Raw genomic sequence first — 23,579 nt, forward strand, 5'->3', positions numbered from 1 at the left:
TTCACGTATTTTATTATTAAATAAACCCCACATTTATAAAAAAAAAATTATTTAAGTTCTTTTTCTGAGTTTTATTTCCTAAGCAAGCAAGGCCCAGATAATTGCATGCCTCCATGAGTGTGTGTCTCTCCCTTCTAATAGTTTTCAGATTTCAAATATGAGTGGGACTTAACAGTCTCAAAGGTTCTACATTCATTTAAGATGCATGTAAATAGAAGGCAAAATAGAGGAAAAAGATCCCATTACTGCCCATAGTGAGGAAGATGCTGCTGAGGATTATGATGAAGAGAGATGCTGCTAAGGAGTTCAGTTCTGGGGAATCCATGCAGAATATATGTATTAGAGACCTCCAGTCAAAAGAAGTGGATCTAGCTGAATATCAGACTATTGCATATGAGAGTGTTCAGCCACAGGACATGCATGCGCAAGAAACCAGGCTGTGTGGTTTGTTACTTAGACAAGCTTTAACATATGATGCCATTATTATATCCAAATTCTTAAATCAACTTTGAAAAGGAAGAGTTAATTTACTGGTGCAAATTTCATGTTATGCAGAAAAGCATGGGGCAATATCCTACTGGTTTTTATAGTTTTTTGTTTTATGCTCATGTTTTTTTTTTTTCTTTTACTGCAACAGGTAGTGCCATAGGAAGTGATGATATCATAGCAGGGAACGTGAGCAAGTACACCGTTCTCCCAGCTGGTTATTGTGGACAGCCTAAAAAAGGACATCTTATATTTGATGCCTGTTTTGAAAGTGGTAAGCATTTTCAGCATTATTTTATGTTATTGAGTTGCCAGTATATTAGCAGTTTTAACTATATCAGTCATCTTTTTATAAAGTCTCTTAAGACTTGCATTAAATACTACTTAATTCACTGATCACTTCAGTCAGAGTATGACATAAAGTCAGACCATTCAAATGTAAAAAGGGTTGTGAAGTTTATTACCGACAATGTACATTTCATCAGGTCCATCTCTTACTACGTGTAGATACATAACTGGATTTTATTCTATAGTTATAGACAGTATTTGTAGACCACTAATCAAAGACATAGTATTTGAAATATGTTATTTTAAAATTAAATTTGGAAGTTTACCGGGGAAGTTAGCCTTGTAAAGTGCCAAGCCCATCCTTGCATAGTTAGAAATTTTTACAAACTTGTATGTGCTGTCTTTAAACATATTTCTTTTTGTTTCTTGTGGCCTAATTCTGTACTGCTGAGGTTAATGGAAGTTCTGCCTCTGATGTCAGTAGAAGGAGAATTAAACTTTAGGAAGTTACTGCAAACTTAAAGAGAAATTATTTTTACAAGAGTTATAGTTAGCATATTAATTTAAATAATATTTTCAATCATATATGTTTATATGTGTGGGATATGTGGGTAAATGTATATATATGAATATGTAGCATTGTTTTAAAGTTTTGTGTTACGTATATGTGTGTTTCCAAATTTTTGCTTAAATCTACTGTTATTGGCTTAAAGACCTACAGAGCACTGTTAAACACCATACATACAAAACGCATTTGGCAGAATAAACTATAGTTTTTAGCATGGTTTATGTGAGAGGTGCTGGTAATGCCAAAGCTGCTACAATGTCTTGTAAAATGAGCTTTTTATGAAGAATTACAACCCTCAGGATAGAATACTGACTGCCAGATCCTGGATAAATTTGAAGTTATTGAAATAACTTGATTACATTACATAAAATGATGTAACAAACATGTAAATGATGCAGTGCATAATAAAGAGTATTTTATTTTTAAGGTATGCCTCTGAAGGTTCAGACAATAGTTATGTGTTTTTAAAAATACTTTGGATGCTATTTCATAATAGTTAAGGTTTTATGAATTTTTGTATCAAAAAATGGCTTACGAAATTAATCAGTTGGTCAAGCTGAGAAATTTACTTTATTGTGTGTCATGGTTCAGCCCCAGTCAGCAACTAAGCACCATGCAGCCTCTCACTCACTCCCCCGACCCCTGTGGGATGGGGGAGAGAACTGGAAGAGCAAAAGCAAAAAAACCCAAAACCTGTGGTTTGAGATAAGAACAGTTTATTAATTAAAATAAAATAATAATGATAATGATATAGATTATGATAACAATAACAATAACGATAATACAATAAAAAGGAAAAGGGAAAAATGGAAAAAAACCAGAAACACAAACGATACAACTGCTCAGCACTTGCCGACCGACGCTGCCGGTCCCCGAGCCGCGATTGCTGCCTCCCTCCCCCTGCCAGCTCATACTGGGCATGATGTTACATGATATGGAATATCCCTTTGGCCAGTTTGAATCTGCTCTCTTAGCTGTGCCCCCTTCCCTCCCGGCTTCTCGTGCACCCGGCAGAGCATGGGAAGCTAGAAAAGTCCTTGACTAGTACAAGCGCTACCCAGCAACAGCCAAAACATTGGTGTGTTATCAAAATTGTTCTCATACTAAGTCCAAAGCACAGCGCTAGGCCAGCTGCAGTGAAGAAAATTAACTCTATCCCAGCTAAAACCATGACATTGTGTTAAGCTGCTCTGCAATGGAAAGGATCAGTAGCCGCCATCCAATTATTTGTGAAGTAATGTGAATCATTGTGTGATACCTTAATTCCAGTTTTTGAACAATAGAATTAATTATATTTTTAAATTAAAACGTTTATTCAGTTCAAAGGTAATGTTCATACTTTATACACTTTGACAATAATAGCATGTGATAGAGGCAGATGCTATTTGAAATACTGTGTTTATTTACACCGTAGCATGATGAGGCTGTGATGTTGCTTTGCATATTTAGACACCTCCAAAATACAAATATGAATAAAATTAATACCTTCATTTACTTTCTCATGATGATGATGTATTAGCAAGAATGATAATAGTATTGTGTACGCTTCGTTTGTAAATTCACTTTATCTTTTGTAATATGTCAACCAAGTAATTGCTTAGAGTACCTTAATGGGTCAAAGCAAATTAACTGATTATTGGATTTTTTTATGAAATTGTTATTAATGCTAAAATCTATCCCCTCCTATCACCTAAGCAGTAGTATACAACATTTATACAGTAGTGTATTAATGCTTTTTGAGTACCGCCTTAAAATGGTACTATTGTATTGGAATTGCCTTTTTCAAAGAACAGATTATAAAACTGATCCCACCTGGAGTACTGCACCCAGCTCTCAGGTCCCCGCTACAAGTAATACATGGACCTGCTATAGGAGTCCGGAGGAGGGCCACAAAAATGGTCAGAGGGCTGGAACACCTCTCGTGTGAAGAAAGGCTGAGAGAACTGGAGTTGTTCAACCTGGAGAAGAGAAGGTTCCAGGGAGACCTTATTGTGGCCTTTCAGTATATAAAGGGGGCTTATAAGAAAGATGGAGAAAGGCTTTTTACCAGGGCCTGTAGGGACAGGACAAGGAGCAATGGAAGAGGATAGATTTAGATTGGATATAAGGATGAAGTTTTTTACACTGAGGGTGGTGAGACAACAACACAGGTTTCCCAGAGAAGTCGTGGATGCCCCATCATTGGAAGCGTCCAAGGTCAAGTTGGACCGGGCTTTCAACAACCTGATGTAGTGAAAGATGTCCCTGCCCATGGCAGGGGGGATGGACCAAATGATCTTTAAAGATCCCTTCCTACCCAAGCCAGCCTATGATGCTGTGATTCTATGAAAACAGGTCACATTAATTCTATACTAATTCCAAGTTAGTGTTATCTTATAGACCTGAATATGCCTGAAGGAAATAGGCTATTGGGATATAATTTATGTTTTTTTTTTTCCTAAGACTTGTGCTTTGTCTGTTGTGATGATGTTGTTAGTAAACTTGAGTATGTCATTGAAATCTAAGATCCATCATGCTTAAGAAGTATTAAAGGTTCTTTATAGTTAAGGTTTTGTAAAGATTTATTAAATCTTTTAAAATAAACACAGTGCAATTAAAAATACAGTAGTTATACTGTACAGTGATTATAACCCTATATCTAATGTAACTTTAGCAGAACTTTTGACATCCATTTATGTAACATTTTCACTGCAGATGATCTTGTCCTTAATGAAACTATGTTAGGATGGAGCAAAACTGGCTGTACAGTGGTACCCATGGAGTATTTGTTGATGATTTGCTTTCAAAATAGCAGTTGTGGTAAATGTCATTCCATAAGTGGATTTCCTCTCTTTGGCTGCATTCTGCATTTTCTTGAAAGATATGGCTGATAAGAGCTATGGCTCCCTTCTAGACCTATTTTTCAATGACTATGATTTTATATTGCAGAAATGGATGTAAATATCTTTCCAAATAGAGAAAGAACATGAAGCTTGTAGATTGCAGGAGGACGATTAACACGTACAGAAGAAATTCTATTTAATATGCTTTCATTTTTGTAATGGCTATCATTATTGTATTAAATAGTGTTGACAAGTATGAATTTGTTTGAGACAGAGGTGTGTTTTTACATACTCTGAAAAACAATGTCCAGTTTGCTGTTTTGAAGTGCTTTGCTTTCAAAAAATCATAAAAAGTAGAATTGAAATGGGCATTGTGATTTCTTTTTAGTCCACTCTGGTGTTGAGAGGCAAAATACACTATTTTTGCCATTCCTGACAGATATCTCTCTACCCTTTTCAGAGGCTTTCAGTGAGGAAAGATGCAATGAGAAAGCAGCAATCCATTCTAACGCTGCAATTTGCTCAATATAAAAACCACTTTCTTTCTGTGTAGAAATGTTCTTACCAAAAATATATTAATTCTCATCCAGTGCTATAGGCACAGAAAACAGATTATTCCTTTCTTCTTTGACTTAATGGAAAGCTGCTATCATATCTTTCCTTGGCCTTTCCCTCCTCAGGTTAAGTAACTGCTATTTTTTTCAATAGTTCCTTAGTGGTCACATTTTCCAAATTTTCTATCATTCTTTATTTCCTCTGGTCCTTCTCCAGCTATTCCATGCCTTTCTTGACAGGCAGCGGTTCAAGGTGAACATGATACTCAGATAAGCTGATGCTAATACTGTGTGGAGTATTGCCTTGCAATATATTTACTTCTGCTCTGTGGTGGTATAATTTTTTTCACAAAAGCATGGCACTGTTGACTTCTGTAAAATTTATGATCCCTTATACTGTCCAGATCCTTTTTGGAAGAAGAGCTACCTAACTAGTTTCTAGCTTTTACCTAACTTACCCTTGGTGAATCTAATACTAGTGGAAGAATCATTGCTGTAAAATAAATACAGTTATTGACAATGAAGAATGCTGGTTGAACCCTTTATCTTATAAATAACAGACAGAGGAGTGAGGGACAGAAAGAATTATCAACTTGCAAGGATATTAGGAATTTGAATTTGTGTTTCCCATAGTTCAAGCTAGTGTTCTAACTGGAATCTTCCTTGTTATCTTTATTAATATTTAAGAATATATATGGCTAAAAGAAGCTTTTAACATTAATTTATCATTAGCTTAAAAGAAACTGATGAAAATTCAGATTTCTTGCATACCACAACATAATTTTTGGATAATGTCAATTTTCACAAGAAACATGAGTTAGTTTCAGGGAAAAATGGAAGCACAGTTATCTTTGCGTAGAATTAATTTAAAGGAAATAAATGTCATGTTTGAAACGTATACATTTGGTCAGTTGTAATTCCTTTTCCTATTATTCATTAATGCATTAAATTATTAACACAGTTTCAGTTCAGCAGCAATGCAGTGCTATATAAACACTCACCTCTGATCCTATCAGTCCTGGTGAAATTGGGACTTTTGCAGAATATAGTGCTTTGGGAAAAAGGATATATTCACTCTTGCTATACAAAGAAGTCCTTCCTGACTGAGTCAGGCCCAGTCTTTGATGTAAAAATCTTCTTCAGGGAATCTGGCATCTTATGCAGAAGGCGAATTGATAATTCAGATATTTTATTTTGATGGATCTGAATTACTTTAAAGTTTAGGTTAGCCAGCTGCCCCTACTGTCTTGTGTTGGTTTAGTGCATATTTGTGCATGTTAGTGCATGTTAGTGCAAATTGATGGCATCAATTTAGTCAGCAACCTCTTCTGTGTTGTGGCTAGTTTGTCTTTATTTTCTTAGTCACTTTTTCCTGTACCAGGTGTTTTTGGATTGCTGGGAAACATTTTTTTTCCTGGAACTTACATAATTGCAGTAGCTTTGCTTCTGCTTGAGGTAACAGTTATTTAATTTATTAATTTAACATGATACACATGAAGCCTTTCACATGTATTTTGCAAAGTGGGCAGAGAAAACATAAAGCAAAAGTCTCAATCCTTGAAAAGAGACCAATATTTTTATGGCACTGATGCCAGTTCAAGCCTTTGTGCAGAATGCCAGTCTAAACTTCTGGCTCTGCAAAAGGGAGGATGAATTTTGGCAATGACCCCAAAGCATGGGCACTTCAAGGATTTGACCATATCTTATGCAGGCTGCAGAAATGTCATTTATGTCAGGATTCAGAGAAAAGAAATATAGCTGACGGTCACATCACTTTTCTTCCAAGCCCAAAAGCAGGGCTGAATAGGCCAGAACACAGTTGAAGAAATCCTATAGCTCTGAAATGGACCATGAAGTGTCAGAAGCTCTTGGTCATGGATATTTTTCTTTGTTTTTGGGTGAAGACTGAAATTTGCAGATTTGAGTTTATGCTGTCATGTGAGAGCATTGGTGATTCAATAGATCCTCTGAGTGTTGAAGCAGTTCGAGTTCATGTTCCCTGCACATTCATCTCATATAGATCAGGAGAAACCTCAAACGTACTGGATTCTTGTGGTAGTCTAGAGGATGCCATCAGGCAATATGGATGACTTGCTCTTTAAAATACCTGGTCTTGGACTGTCTAGAGTCCATCAACACCTATGGCTTACACTGTCATGTATTCAGGCTGTATTTATACAACCGCTGCAGAAGTATACCTTCAAAAAGTGTGTAAGAAATGCCATCTACTCAGCAACCGTCTTCACTGCAGTGCTCATAGTGCTTTGACAGGACTAGAGTTCCTCTAAGCAAGGAGTACACCTGTGCTCACAGTGGCATCCACACATTGTGCAGAGACTGCTGGGCGTAGCCATGAGTTGCCTTCAGGGCTCCATCACTAGTCCTTTCAAGATGAGCTCAAAATGGCTATATCTTTTGCCTCCCAGGTTCTTGATGTAGAGAGCTGGCATATGAAAAACTTCTGTTGACACTGCCAGCTGTGGCTTCACTGAAGAAAAATGCAAGGGAAATTCAAATATTGTTCCTTTCGTTTGGTATCATCTGGCTTGCCAGTCGCCATGGATGTGTTGGCTGGTCACTCTGGCCTGTACATACTTCTGGATTAACCACAGTGCCTTCTGTCTTGCCTGGTAGGATGTTGCAGGGTACATGGGAGGAAGATGGAGTTAAGTGGTAGGCTGTGATGTGTTGTGAGGATGGTTATAGTGATGGAACACGGAGCAGGAAACAAAACCCTCAAAACCCAAGCTTGACAGTTTCTGCTGCTTGTGTCTCAAATTGCTTGTTTTATAATTATTTTTGAGGATTGAAGGAAGAGTGTCGGCTCACAGAGGTTCGTAATTCTCAGCATTCATACTGTTAAATACAGGGGCTTTTTATAAGGTTTTGAAAATACATATTTTGGCTTGTTAGTCAAATATAATGCTGTTTAAATGTTAAAAAATACTGTGTTTCTTGAAATTAGAAATGAAGCTGCCGTCTGCTTTTATTCTCATTTCAACCAAAAAGTGGAACTCCGCCAAGAGTCATTAAATCTTCTATCCTTTGGATGAATTCTTATTTTTTTATGAAAAAATGTTATGATTGGGTAATTTGTGTATTGTGATTTATGTTCAAAAAGTTATAATTAAAGTTTTGTAAAATTTAGATTCAATCTCAATTACTGTAAACCTCATATTATTATGTTGACTGATGTATGACCACCTTTGCAATGAAAATAATTGGCAAACATTAGTTTGTCTTTTCCTACAGCAGGTTTATCAAATATTTTGCATGAGAAACCTGATAAAAAAATTCAGTGCTGATGGGTTGCAAATGATCTTAGACAGTTGGAAAAAGTTAAGATCTGCAGTGTATTAAGAGAGCTCATGTAACTGAGAAGTACCCTTATATCGTTTTTGTTAAAGTTTTAAATATCTTTCGATATTTCAAAAATAGGATAATGTACTTATAAAACACTTTGCACAACACTCAAAATTTCAGTAAGTGATTGTAATTCCTCTGATCTCATTGTAACCACTTACAGGCGTGAAATAGGCCATTGAGCTTTACCATGAAAGATATCTTTTGAACAAAAGCAAGGATAATATAGGATGAATTGCCCTTTGGGGCTGCCTATGTCCCAGTTGCTAAGACTTGACATGTAACATTGGACAGCTAAAAATAGGTGAGATAATCCTTACTTGTGATTAATGAAGTGCAGTAAAATTTGAGTGGCAAAACATTTTCTGAACTGGACATTGTTGTTTGTAAAAAGTTTAAAAATGGAAACTGAGACGATACAGAAGATGATACTGTTAGCATTATGTTCAAAGGAAAACTGAAATCCACCCTGGGAAATTTTGGCCGTCTAATATACAATTGTAATATGCTTCCAAAATAGTTAAATAAGCTGATCCTGTGTGTGTTTACATTTAGGTGAATAGAATTTCCCCTCTTAACGTCGATTTCAGTGGCACTACTATGATATCCTAGAACAGGAATAAAGCAATACAGGCAAATGTAATAATGGCACAATAATAGAAATAAAAAACGCAAGAGCTGTTTAAGCTACTTTCTTCCAGTGTAAACACTGTTAGTAGTAGACAAAACTGTGTTTTGGAGCAAAAACTAGTTGTTATTCCAAATTTCCTATATTATCATATGTCATGTTTAGCTGGAATCACTAAGTTAGACAGACTTGACTCTGCCTTCTATGAGAATGCTCATATGCAACCTAGAAACAAAAGAAATGGAAGTCGATACCTTATTTCAGTAATGATGTCTGTTTTCAGCCTACTTTTGTGGCATTGAGGTGTGTCTGATTAATGAAACACTTTATTTTAGTTATTTCCTTATTTGTTGACAGTAATTTATGCCATATTTCACATAAAGATATTAAGTGGTTATTGCTACCGGTAGGGATAATTTAACAAATGTTTCCCTTTTCTGAGAATGTCTGTTCTGAGTTCAGAGCAGTGTTATTCTATCAAAGTATCAATACCTTTGGAGTACTGCAAGTTAGAATTCACAAAAAAAATTAAGAACAAAAGATTGATTTTAAATTTTTTTGCTTTGTTTTTTAGTGATCACCCTAGGCATAGATTAATGGGTGTAGCACGCACAAAGTGATATCAGTTAACATATATGACATTACTCAGATGTCTCAAACTCCGGAAAAAGCATGTGAATGATTTATGGAATTGATATTAATCTCTTTCCAGTAAATGCATTACTAAAGTTACATGGGAAATTGATGTTACTGCTGTAATGCCAAATTAATTTCTTTCTTGCTAGGTCAGCATTGCAAATGGAACTAAATATTAACCTTTTAAATATTTAAACAGAGTAGAATATGGAAGGTGTTTTTACAAATGGGGGAGTGCTTAGTGTTGATGTGATACCAGCTAACAAATACAGCACTAGTCAAGTATCTTAACTTGTGGGAAAAAGATATTAATGACCTGTGGAGCCAATGACAATGCAAGAAGAATTAGTATAATCTCATCAGTAAAGAATTAGGATGTTAATTGTAGTTGGTGTGTTGATTATAATGTTCACAGGCAGTTTATCTTCTGATTATCACACTACCTTCTTCAAGACCTAGCCTTTCTCTCCTGCCTCTTACCACATGTATGCAACTCCTCAGTTAGTATAAAAGCACATGTGTTGATTTGCTGTTTGACTGTTCTGAGAGGGACTGGAATAAGCAACTAGAAATGGAAGCAGAAATGTCTTAGATCAGATAATTGTAAGTTCAGAGCAGATTTTCAACAGCCTCTACAGCAGCCAAATAGAGTAGGAATCCTTAGTCTGGAAAAGAGGTAACTGAGGAAGAATATATTAGAGGTCTGTAAAAGCAGGCTCGTTAGTCAAAATGTCAATGAATACGAAACAGTGGTTCCCTGTTTTCTTTTTGTACAAAGCTAAGGGCCATCAAATGAAACTAGCAGTTAACATGTTGAAAGCAAAGAAAGGATGATGGTTCCTCACGTGTTGTCTAATTAAGCTGTGGAGCTTTGTCCTGCAGGATGTTGTGGATGCTAAAAGTTTGCATGTGTCATGCTTTCAAGCAAGAAAACCCAACTCCCAACTTGACAAGACCACAGAAGAAAAATAGTTGAGAGCTACTAAATGCTGACACCATCTCTGGCTCAGAAGGTTCCTAAACTGTACATTGTAAATTGGGGAATTATTCTAGGGAGGTATCTTCAAATGATTGCTTTGTTCCCGTGCTGTTCTCTAGGGATCCATTTCTGGCAGTTACTGGGCTAGGCCTTGATGTCACCTGATAGATACATCTGGTTTAAATGGTTAATCACTTTCAGTACATATGATAATCCTCTACTATTTTCTAAAAATAGATTACAGATTATAGTTACAAGCCAAAATTAACATCATGCAAAACTATAATTTGATCAGATAATAGGAAGGAAAATCCTACAGTTATTGTTTCCATTCAAACTAATTTTCTTAGGAAGATAGTGGTTGAAGATGCTGTGCTAACATTAACAACACTTATCCAGAAACACACCTGATGCAGACCCATTCTTAAGATTTCACACTGTACATTGCTGGTACTTACATTTCCATCAGACTTTCCGGTTTGGTGTGATTTTTCTAAATTTTCTCTTTGACAGAGAAGGAATTAAAAAAAATTAGCAACAAAGATACTTTATACAAAGATGTTTAAGTCATTTTTGAGAATAAACAGAAGGTTTTTTGTGTATACCAGGTTGTGAGATAAATTTTCCAGTTTCCATTTCTCTGGCTCTGCTCAAAATTTTCCTTCTGGAAAAATGATAGAGGGAAATATAAGAAAGAATAGCAATGTCCCTGCCAGTGTGAAGGAACATTACATTACACTGAACAAATATCCTTATCTGAATGTACAATCACTGAAATAAATGCAGCTGTGTTTATTTCAGCATAATCAGATATATTTGAATATAAAATCGTTGACATAAATGCAGCTGTGTTTATTTCAAACTGCACATGTTAAAACGAACATGAATGTGACATCAGTTAATGACTCATGAATGTATAGAGGTATGTATATATACTGGCACAACAGAGTTCTGTGACAGTTAAAAGTATGAAGAAAAAACCAAGCTGATTTTGTGCTTTACCTAAAAATTTTTGTAACAGCATTGGAAATCACTGATGTGGAGATGCTAAATTCTTCTCATATAAAATCCTTGGATTTGAATAAATCTGTAGTTACTCTATAGAGTAACAGGTGACCTATTCTTCAGTTACTGACTAAAGAAATAATTGCTTTTGATAATTGCTTCTTAAAATAGAGAATCGTGTTTTCAGTGATTGGTAGGTCCAGGTCAATCACTTCTATGGGTGCAGTGCAGACCTTAGCTTTAGCACTGATTTTTTTCTGATTTTGAGCCTTAAAAAGAGCTGCCAACCACCCTTCTACAATTTCATCTTGCTGGGTTCTCAAACCCAGGGAAAATACGGTGAAGAGCTGTGCCAGTGGGAAAAATCTGGCATTGTTTATTTTGTTAGGGATGCTTCTCATCAGTATTTCCCCAGAGTAGTTCTCTGTCTTCACTGTCCAGTTTATATCCTTAACCTCTGTCTTTTTAAATCAGAGTCATTCAGAAGTAGAAGAAATTGAAAAGTGTTCTTTACTCTGCTTATGCAGATGGTGCTGTATAGATTATCAGAAAGAATGTCAGTACTCAGAATAACAGATAAATTGGCATCAGAACAGTAAATATTTTGGAGCTAAGAAAGGCTTTATTTCATCTGGAAGAAGGTTGAGATATTCTGCTAGACTAGATAGTGGTATTCTGTTCCGTTAGTTCAATAACCTGTAATAATATCCGTTTTGCAGAAGACAGCAGCACAAAACACATGGTTCTTGACTGCCTAGCACCTTTTATAGTAAATTTCAGCTGTGTGAAATGAGTGCAAAATGGCTGAGAAAAGTTAAGTGCTTTGCATCAGTGTCATATGAACCAAATGATGAATGAAATTTAGGAAGTTTTGTATTTTGGATTACATCTACTAGATTTGATCAAGTAGTGATATAAAGAATAAGGGAAGAGAAGGAAAGGGACTGAAGCAGTGAAAGTCTTCTGAAATGTTTGCGTCAGGTCTTGCACTCGAAGGGATGTTGGCTTTGGTGCACAGCAATGTGGTGCCGCTGTTTCTCTGTTACTGTGTGGCATGCAACATGCGGTGCTGCTGATTTGCTCCGTACATGGCTTAGGCAACACTAACTGGGAGAAAAATATTTCTTTTACTTTCTTCTCAGCTCCAGATAAATGAATACCTCTGTATGATCAATTTGGGGTTTTTTTTGTTTGTTTGGTGTGGGGTTTGGGTTTTTTTTGGTAATAAACTGAAAACACTGGAACAGACTACCCGGAGAGGCTGTGGAGTCTCCATCCATGGATGTATTCAAAACCTGAGTAGGTGCAGCACGGAGCAAACGCCTCTTGTTGACCCTTGTCTGAGCAGAGTGAGTGGACTAGACAGTCTCCAGAGATCCCTTAGACATCACTTAGAAGATTACAACTTTTTTTTCCCCTGAAATTAGAATACACTTCAGATAGATTCTGTTCTTGTTGTTCTCGAAATTGTTTTAAAATTCTCCACTGCCTGCTGTTCCAAAGTTAGCAAGTCAAATTAAGATCTTTGCTTGTTTGAGCTGCCACTGTAATGCAAGAAGAGACAAAACACTCTGAAATACATAGTGGTCTGTGCTTTTGAAAGAATACTGGTTGGAAAACATACTTTGGAAGAGGTGTTTCTCCATTAACTAAAAGTATTTTTATTCTTGGATTGATAGTATCTGATTTAGGAGAAAATATTTTAGAATATTTCGCTCAGCCTAAGGGGAATTTGGATACAAGTTATTAGGTGGAAAACAGACATTATTTTGGACACATGCAGAGCTTCATTTTGCATTTATTGATTCTGCTTAGTAACCTAATTACATTCTAGGTTCATCCTTTAGTATGCTAATTTTGATTAAGTGTTTGTATTTCTGAAAACAAATGGGGAACAAATCATATATTATCAATGTGTGTTCTTCAGACCGCTACTAGAATTCCAGGATCTACTACAGTAACATAATGTGAAGATAAATTACCATAATATATTAAGGGTTATTATTATATTCTAACAACTTCTGGTAGAATCACGTCTCTTTTTCTCTCATCTGAAACTGTAAGATAACTTTTGGTTCATAAGTATGAATTATTCTGTTTTTAAAAAAATTGGTTTTGAATGTTTATTGTTGCTACTGTACTACATTATGAATAATTCATTTTTGGTAGCCTTTCCTAAGATTGTAAATGAACTTCAAATTTCTGATATGAAAAACTTTTAAGCCTTTTTCATGAATGCAATATAAAAACACACAGAGCTTAGGAATAATACATCTAGATTTTTTTTCCCTTTCAGAATTTTGGTGGTCAGCTTAAGAAATTATGTTCACAGTGAGTTTTGAAATGAATGACTAGTAATTATTTGACATTTGTGTTCCTTTTTTGTCTTTCTTCCCATTTGCAGTTTTTGTTTACTTATATTAAGTTTCATTTATATAATGCTTTACATATATCTTTCATATTACTGTTAAGTTGTATGATGAAATATCTTCAGTGCTCTAATGATCATATAAATGCACGTATACCTGCACTGAGCTGACTGCTACTTGTGTAGGCACAGTCAAATTAGATTGCATAGCAACATTAGCACAGGCCAAAATGTCTTGAGACTGGATAAATGCTGAGATGGTTAGTTCACTCTGAGTTTTGTCCTGTTAGAGATACATTGCTCTCAGAGTACCAAAGCTAGCTGATTTGAGTCTCAGCTGGGTAAGGTGACATATGATGATGCACTTATTCCTCTGAAACTCATTGTATATGTACTCCTTACCAAAGAGTAAAGTTAAGACAAGGAATGGAACAGCAATGTTATAATTAATTTAAGATTTCATCTGAAAAATAAAAGATGATATCAAGTTGAAACTTGACTTTTGGTTTTACTGCATGTATTTCCTGTGGTGGTTCTACTTCTGTAGCTTCAGGATTGATCCATTCTCACTTACCCCGAACACTTGTGATCCTTTTACTTGATTATCACTATGCCATCCTGCCTGTTATTTCTCTTTTCTCTCTGATTTTTGTAAATGTTATTGCTGAAGTATCTTCTTTTGTATGTTGAGAGAATGTTGAGCCCCACTTCTTGAGCCTGTACATTGAAACCTATATCAAATGAAACCTTGTTATCCTCATCTCTAGGAGTCTATGTTATCGGCCTTCCATTAGCATCTGTTTTGTTTTTCATTATTCCCATCTGTGTGCTCTTCTTTATCCTTTTGGATTTAGTGATCCATTTATTTCCTTCCCTCATATTTGCATTTGCATTTTCACCAGTAAACATTTTTGTCCCTTTTATTTCAGTCATGGATTCTCATTTTCATGTGATTTCCTCTGAAAATATCCATACTACTTTTACTTTAAAAATTTTCTGAAATCTGTCTTTCCAAAATTCTTTTCCCCTCTCCTCTCCTCTCCTCTCCTCTCCTCTCCTCTCCTCTCCTCTCCTCTCCTCTCCTCTCCTCTCCTCTCCTCTCCTCTCCTCTCCTCTCCTCTCCTCTCCTCTCCTCTCCTCTCCTCTCCTCTCCTCTCCTCTCCTCTCCTCTCCTCTCCTCTCCTCTCCTCTCCTCTCCTCTCCTCTCCTCTCCTCTCCTCTCCTCTCCTCTCCTCTCCTCTCTCCTTTGTCCTTTTTTAAGGAACTGGGAGCTGGAACTGTTGTCCTGATGTTTGGTGATTATTTGTCCTTAATCAGTCTGCATGTTCTTTTGGACAGGTGACATTTCTTACCAAAAACTTCGACTTCAACTGTGCACTTTAAATCTTTTCTCAAGCACACGGGATCTATGTTGACAGGTGCCAAATCTTCAGTGCCTGGTCCAGGGCAGAAATCAGTGGAAAAATTTCTGCAAAACTATCATTTCTGTTGGCTTTGGATCAGGTCACAAGCTTGTGAAACTTTCTATCAGTTAATAGTCATGTGGCAATTGGGAAAAATGTTCTGTTATTCCGTGGGCCAGAAGTCAGTAAGAGCGAATGCTAGAAGAAAGATAACTGATCAGATGGCATGAAAATAAGAACATTCTGAGTGATTACGATCAAGTTCAATTAAAATTGTCTGACCAATATGTCTGTAGGGTAACAATCATTATGACATCTAAATACTTCCAAGACCTCTAATTTTATTTTCTCTTTAGAATATTAACCTGGTCAATAATAGCTTGTGCTTATAATCTCTTACAGCAGGAGATCACCGTGTGCTTTAGAAGGTGCTTTTGTTTTCATTTTATAGTTCAGAAATCTGAGACACACAGAAGTTAAGAGCTCCAGTGTTATACAGTAGAATCACCATTTGAAGTGTTTTGACATTATCTTCTTTGAAGTACACTAATTGGATTTAAGCCCACACCTTTGATTACTCTTTAAAATTGAACAAAGTATGTGTCATCCTGAATCACGGTGGATAAGATGGACTTTCCTTTGTAGGGATGCTATTTTAGAGTCTGCCATGCTTCAACAGATATTAGGAATAATAGATATTATTTCAGATATAACATAACAATAACTGATATTATTTCAGCAGTACAGGAAAACTTAAATACTGTTGGAAAAATTGTGTTAGATTATCTCCACTGACTCAGACTAATGAAGAATGAAGTGGCTGAGTAAAGAGTAGGCCGAACAAGGAGTATCGTTTGCAACCTATTCAGTTTTGGCTGATTTAACCTAGATGAGGAGATAAGCAGTATTGTGTGCTTTGAGAGTACTGTAACAAGCTTTGTTAACTGATAATAACTGGAAGACCTATGTTAAATCGTTGATTCATATGAGAAAGAAAGAATACTGAAATCAGAAAGTTGTATTACTCTAATTCGATAATTATGATATAGTCTTTATTATCTATGTGGCTTCATAGTAATAGCAAATATAGGCTAGCGAATTTTAGCAAAAAAAAATTCCAAGTGTATGAATTAGAAAGTGTAGAGAAAATTAAGTATAGGCTGATTAATGCAATCCAGTGTGATTTTACTGTGGATGCTACGTTTGAAATATATGATTTGTGAATTATTTCAAATCTTGCAGAAAGGTTTCAAGACCAAGAAAATCTATCCAAATAAAAATGTAGTACTAATATTCTTAAATAACAACTTTAGTCATAAAAAATAATCTTGTCTTGTAGTAATAGAGCCAAAAAAATTATTAGCCAATCATTACTCCATTTTTGTTATTGTTTGCCAGATGATAGAAGAAAAATGTCCTAATGCGGTTTGGGTATCATGATGTCAAACACTTTGCAGAGGAACATGGAGTCTCAGTTCCTTATGAGAGTACTAGCCAGTGTAATTGTCCTGTAGGACTATACACAGAGGTGGTACTACCTTGAACCACACTATTTAAATGGAGTATGTTCAGGCTAAGGTCTGTTCGTATGGATTCTGTTTCAGGTTGGGTTCTAGGCCTTATCAGCAGTAAGATACATCAGGCAAATGCAAAAACAATAAGAGGGAAAGGGGAAAAAAAGAAAGACACTAATATCGAGGTGACCGCGTAATCCCTGGTTCTGCAGGGGCCAAATCCCTTAGCATGTATAGAATTGTTTTTTGCAAGTGAAGTTTTGTATGCACTTAACAAAATCAATTTGCGGGTTACAAAAAATGAGTTTTTTTAAAAAATCAAAATATGCCTGATAATTCTTCAGGTTTCCTGATGCGAAAGAAATATTTTTTTTATAAATTGATATTTGCAACACTCCTGTCATCCTAGTGAGCTATAGGAAGCTGCCCACCTGTTCAGAATTAGAAGTCTTTTTAATTTTAATTGTAATTCCTAGATTTTAAACTATTTCCATCCTTAGAGCGGTCAGTGGGACTGCCATTTTTCTTGTGAGTCTGGGATGTTCATACGCAAAAAGTCCTTCTGTTGCTGACTTCCTTGCACATCAGCAGCATGACAGAAAGTCATCTTTCAGTCACAGAGGTAATGTTTTCATGTCAGTATGGTAAAAACATGAAAATGAAGACAAAGACTTTACAAATTCCTGGTTTTGAAGACTGGCTATTGAAAAAGTGTGTCTAATTGGTTAAAGCTAGTGACATATGTTAATATATCCTTTATTTAAAAATTTTCACTATTGATAGTATCATTTAAAAATTGTTCTACTAATACATTAAATATCCACATTTTTATTTGTAAGTACATAAATAAAAGAAGCACATGTTATAAAGGTTAAAGAGCTAGAATATTATTTAAATTAGAAATCACAAATAATTACTTACTTCTTAAGGTGATAATTGCTTTGTTATGCAACCGCTTGTACAATGTTTCATAATGAAATAAATCTTTCTAATGCATTTAATAGAGAAAAAGATTTTTTATGTCATAATGAATGTGTTGTAAAGTGCATGCATATAGATTCAAACTCAAAATTGAAATTAACCTTGGATGTGTTTAAAGAAGTAATATTAATTAACCCTTTTATCTCATAGCTAATATGCTTTATGTGCTAAAGGACTTATAATAATACCCCAGCAGCTTCTTGTGTGAGAACAATGAATTATTTTTAAGATTAAATTTTGGTATAAGATGACCTTGCTATGGAATTACTGACAGGTTGTACTATTAGAAGTACAATAGAGTATAGAACAAAAGTAGTGGGTTTTGTTGTTATTTTTAATTGAAAAGGTTAGATACCCCTTTGGGTTCTTACATAAATAGAGGTAAAGTGGCACCTCTCTTTAGAAATCCAGTAAGACTAATTTTGAATAGAAATAATACTGCTAATTGTGTGTGTATGTCACTGCTTTTGTAGACTCAAAAGCAACATTTGAACTGTATAATTGACAGAGGTCAGTTCATGTCCATGAGAAACAAGAATACAGCTCAACAATCACTGTATTGTGATTTAAGTGCTAACTGTTTTAAAAATATTGTTTTGTTTTCTGGTTTTGTGAAATAACTTGTAGGAAGATTTTGCCTGTTTCGAAAATCTACATTTATTTTTAACTTTTTTTTTTTTTTTTTTTTTAAATATGGTCCTACCAAACACAGACCCACTGAGAATAAATTTGGAGATATAGTCAAATAAAAGAAAATTTCATTTTAATCCACTTAATTAGAATCCTAAATCAGGTTTAACTGTGCATTTTGATAGGCTAGAAACTTCTGGATATCAAAGAATTACTAGGAGAGCAGAAAAAGTCAGTATATGATGTGATTGACTGTCTATTAAAACAGGAACATCTCTGCAAACCGTGCCTTTGTATAGCCCAAACCTTCCACTTAGCTCACCATCCAAGGTTTTGCAAATAGCTTATTGACTCAAATATGCCTCTGACTATATCCTGCACTTTAGACTTTATATAGACGTGAGTAATATGAGAATAATTGGTCTGCTCTTGTCTTATGATTGCTTTCTTAATGCAGAATAAACATTACACAGATCAAGGCATCTCAGCTGAAGACCTACTGAAGGGTTAAGGTTATGACTCAGAAAGAGAAGCTGAGAACATGCCTATGAGTTGTGAGGCCACACTTCCTCTTCCAGAAGCTCTGGGTTTCCTATTAGCCTAGCTAGAAGGAGCATACTTGGCCCTATTTCATGGATGTAGTCCTCCTCCTATCTCCATATCTTATAACCTTCCACCCCACTCTGGGTTTTCTGGCTCCCATTAATTGCCTACTAATACAGCTGCAATATAAAAAGCTGCTTCTTCAGGATGTTTCAGTTGTAGTAATTCCCAGTTTTTACAGTCAGAAGGGCACTGGTTGTATTAAGACTCATTTAGCAGAGGTGCCAGGTTTTTCCCACTGTAGTGGCTGCATTTGGTTAAGGATTTGGCTAAGAAGGAATGGGACTCAAAATAATAGTCATATTTCATAGGACTTTCAAAGTCATAGTTTCCTCTGGGTTTTGTGTGTTGAAGATAAAGGTGACAAGTAACAGCAAAAGTAAAAGAGAAGGTATGAGATTTTGTTGGTGTGGGGGAAAAGGGAAGATCTGAAAACCTTGGCCACAAAAGCTCTCGTTTAGTATCCTCTCTCCCTTCCATGAGGAGGTGTGAAGGAGCTGAATACTATGGGCATGCTGAGAACAATCTACCCGGTATTATGAGTTATTTGATTGACTGTAGCACTTGAATTGTCCCCACATGGATACATGGTATGTGAGAAGCAGGAACTGTTAGGGGGAATCAGGGAGGATGTTTGGAGGTGTCTTTTACAATGTTGATTTGATGAATTTGAAGTTGTCTGTTTAAGCCCATTGAAAGAGACATTATTTGATTCATTTGTGCCCTCTTAAAAGGGGAACAACAGAACAAAGTGGAACCATCTAGAGGGAGGGGAGACTTCGCTCTCCATTGAGAGCTGCTGAGCCTCCTCAGAACACAGAGCACAAAGGAGCATGGGCAGGAGAGTAAGGGTGAGGGTGCAGCAAGCAGGGAGGCTGGAGCACCTGGACACCGTGCAACTGTTGAGAAATGCAAGGAACAAATACAGGGTTGGCTGTAGAGGTGACAGTATTTTCCTAGGGATCCATAGAGGCTATCTAGAATCTGTTGTAGTTCTAGCAAGTTCACTGAGTTGGAAACTAGAGGCAATTGTGGGAACAGGATCTGCTTGTGAGGGCATAGTAGACAGGAGAGACCTATTTTGATTTTTATTCCTTCTTATTTAGTAATTTTGAGTTTTCTTTAAAGACAATTAATCTAGTTTATTATATAGTAAAAACCCCAGCTTTTTGTTTAAAAGCTTTATTGGCTTTTTGGAGTGCTCGCTTATAAGAAAAAGATCTAGGCAGTTCAATTTCAATATGTCTGACTCAGATTCTGATCCCATCCATCTTAAATCCATTTTCTTTCTTTAATCACCTGCATGCCCTCATCACAGTTCCCAGGCTTGGTTTGCTTGTACAGTAGTTTTCAGTTTGCACTTTTTAGATACCGGTATGTCTGATAGACAAGGCAAATTATATTTCTTTTGTGACTCAAGTGCAGGTGGCTGTATCCAAGAGGACACTCACTTGTGTCCTCACTACCTTTTAACCAGCTCGAGAAGTTTACTGCCAGTGAGCCAAAGTGTGAGACTGTATGAGGATGGAGAAAATGCATTACTCTCTTTTTGTCACACTAATGCTCTTCAGTCTGTTGCTTAGCAGACCAATTTTCATGTGCCTCCTAAATAAGTGGAATTGAATTACTTATGATCATTGTACAATTAATGTAACCTGAAATTTTTGGAACATACCACAGACACATAACCACCCATGCCCTCCAACCAAGCCAATACTTTGACAGTACTTTGGTGTTTACATAGCCAGAGACAACTTTAGCAGCTTGGTTCTGCAGAGAAAATATTGTTAGAAAACAAAAGCTCGTAAAGGAAACTTGCACATTTTTAATGTACATAGCAAGGTATTTGAAAGTAGAAATATATCTAAATGTCTACACATATATATATATACACACACACAGACTTTATGGATATAAATGTGTTTTTTCATGAAAATTCCTGTTTGCATGGATGTAGTGAATTTGCAAATAACTCTCAGCTGATTAATATTTAAAATTAGCACCTAACGTTAACATAATACATCAAATTGTAAATGTACATCTGTTCTAGAATACATATTTTCATTGCTGACTGCCTCTTTGTAACAGTCTTCCCCTTGACTTCCTACCTTGCCCTCTCCTTGCCCTCCACTCTCCCCATGTTTTAGGCATCATTTGCTGATGAAATCCTTACTTTGTGTTAACGCGGGGAGCAAAATAATATGTTGATGGCTTGGATTCCTGTTGGTATTCTGATGATCCCCGAGTAGAGAGAGTGATGTGCTGTCACTCTTGCCATAACTGTCCAAGGCTGAGAATTCTATTACATCTTTCAAAATATCTTTGTACTTTCCTCTGAAAATGAATATAAGTTGAATAAAACCCAGTTAATGTTTAAGCCGGGCTGCATAGTCACTTATGTATATAAAACTACACCTGGTTTCCTAAGGAGTCTTATCTGTTAATACAATTTTTGTTCCTGTTTTATGACAATTATCATATATGTATTTTTTTCCTGTTGGTCCTCTTTTTTTTTCTTTTTTTTTTAAGTTAAATTAGTTTGACTTTGGTTGGCAAATGGTGATAGTGGTACTTGAACAGCTGTTTGCTTTCCTGAATTGTCCTTGGTGCTGAAATTGCTTTTGTATCTAAACAGCGAAATGTGTTTATAGGGCTACAGAATATGGAGATAAATTTAGCCTGTCAAATAGATATTATTGGGGCTTTTTTGTGCTGTTTTTCTGGGAGTGGATCCTGAGTACAGTGTTTTAATTCCAAGCTGTGTGTGCCTGTGGACATCTTACGCAACTGTTTGTGGAGCTTTTCTGTTTGATTTATGACCTTGCCTGTATGGACTTCTGATCAGATTTTATTCTCATTTAGTGCAAGAGGGGCTAATTATGAAAGTGACAAAGACTCTTTCATTGTTCTAAAGCTTTTTGAATGACAAAAAGGGGGCTTTAAATTAAAATGAACTTTAACAAGGCGTTTTCACATTGAAGTGATACACGCTCTACCACTGATAGAGTAATTCATTTTCAACCCTTTCTGATTCTATAAACACATTGTCTCACAAGATCAGTAATTTTTTACCTCTCAGGCTAATGAAGAGTGGATGGTAGACCAATGAATTCTCTTTTTGCAGAACTGTTTTGACATTCTTAATTTTTTCTTAAATATCAAAGAAAGGACAAAGAGCTGTGATTTTATTGCATTAATATTAATAATCATTTATCTGCCAGGAAAACATTTAAATATCACTTGACATTTGCAGAGAAAGATTAATGTTTAATTTACTACAAACATAGAAATACTTTGAAATAAAAGGAAATGCTTCAGGATTTGGTGAAATGAAAAAAAACACACCCCAACAAAATTAAGACAGACATTCAGATATAATAAAATATTCTAACCATAGAAGAAGACAAAAACATGTTGGTGCCATCTAAAATGTCAATATTTAAATTATCACTTCTGATTGGAAAAATAACATTAACAAGATAGCTTTTTAAGGTCTAATTTAAGCTTTAACTAAACAAAGATAAATGAGGGTAAGCAGTTTTCTGTTACTTCCTTGTGGGTACAGTTAAGAAGGCCTGCTATAAATTCTATCAGTATTATATAAAAAAAAGGATATAATGTAGTTCCTTGTTACTACATAATTATATGTAGTACATTGGAGTAAAGATAGGATATAAACAGTATTGGGATTTTATAATTATTGATAAGACTGGAAGTTAAGGAGGGCTTCCAGAACAGGCTGACGTCTGGGGGGAAGGAAAATAACAAGGCACAGGAGTCAGAAAATTATGTAAGTGAAGATACAGGAACAAGTTCCATTGCCTACAGAAGGATCAAAATGCTGTATAACAAAGAGAAAATTGCGGAAAACGCCTTTTCCTACAAAAGCACATGAGACTAGGAGCTACAGCAGAGGAGTAGGTGAACAGTGAAGTGGTGTATCAGTCCAATCTGATGAAACGGCTAAAAATGTACCTAGGCTGCATGAAAGACTATCTGTAAATTTTATCATGGAGATTATATTATAAGATTTCACTTCTAGGCAATGAAATAATGGGAATAATGTATTGAAAGAGAATAACATTTCTAGCCCCCAAACTGTTTTTGTGACTAGATTGATAATGGCATAGAGAACCAAATTCAGTTTCATAATAAACTAAAATAAGACTCCTTCTTCTGCAAAATGTGTATATAGGACAGATATTATTCAGATCCAGTATTTGTACTGAAAGTCTATACTTACAGTACCATTGTTCAAGGACATTTTTGTAAAAGATACAGAAGGAAAGTTTTAGCTATAAAATCAGTAATTTATTAAGAAGGTTCTTATTCAGGATCCATCTCAAAAAGCAAGATTCTTTTACAGGATGATACTTGGACCCTTTCCATTAACACTCTTTCTTTTTAATGAAAAAAAAAAAAAAAAAAGCAAATTTATTTACAGCTCTGGTGACTTTGGAGATGTCCTTGAGGATATAATTTAACTATAGGTCTCAAGACTTATTGAGGTTTCCATCAATTGATTTTCTTCAAGTGGCAGCTTGCAGCTATATTATGGAAGGATTCCCCTGGAAAAATGGTGGTTCCGTGTATCAGGCACCAAACTAGGCCAAATACAGAATTCCAGTATTACCATACAGTAATAAATCAACTGGAATATCCTCACTTGTCCGATGAAGGAACTGTTTTGTCTTTTGCATTACAAGAATTCTTAGGGTCTTTGCAAAATGACAACTATGTTGAGTAGGAAG

General features: G+C 35.7%; 1 protein-coding gene across 1 annotated transcript in view; it reads left to right on the forward strand.

Moving 5' to 3' along the window:
• The window catches only part of AGBL4 (AGBL carboxypeptidase 4), a 984,974-nt gene that overhangs the window by 16,992 nt on the left and 944,403 nt on the right, over positions 1-23,579 (forward strand). Inside the window, exon 2 of the mRNA XM_064455128.1 lies at positions 638-760. Within this exon, the coding sequence (XP_064311198.1) occupies positions 638-760 (123 nt within the window). The remainder of the gene's footprint in view (positions 1-637; positions 761-23,579) is intronic.

This window comes from Phalacrocorax carbo, chromosome 6 (genome assembly GCF_963921805.1).
Source record: "Phalacrocorax carbo chromosome 6, bPhaCar2.1, whole genome shotgun sequence".
NCBI classification, from domain to species: Eukaryota; Metazoa; Chordata; class Aves; order Suliformes; family Phalacrocoracidae; genus Phalacrocorax; species Phalacrocorax carbo.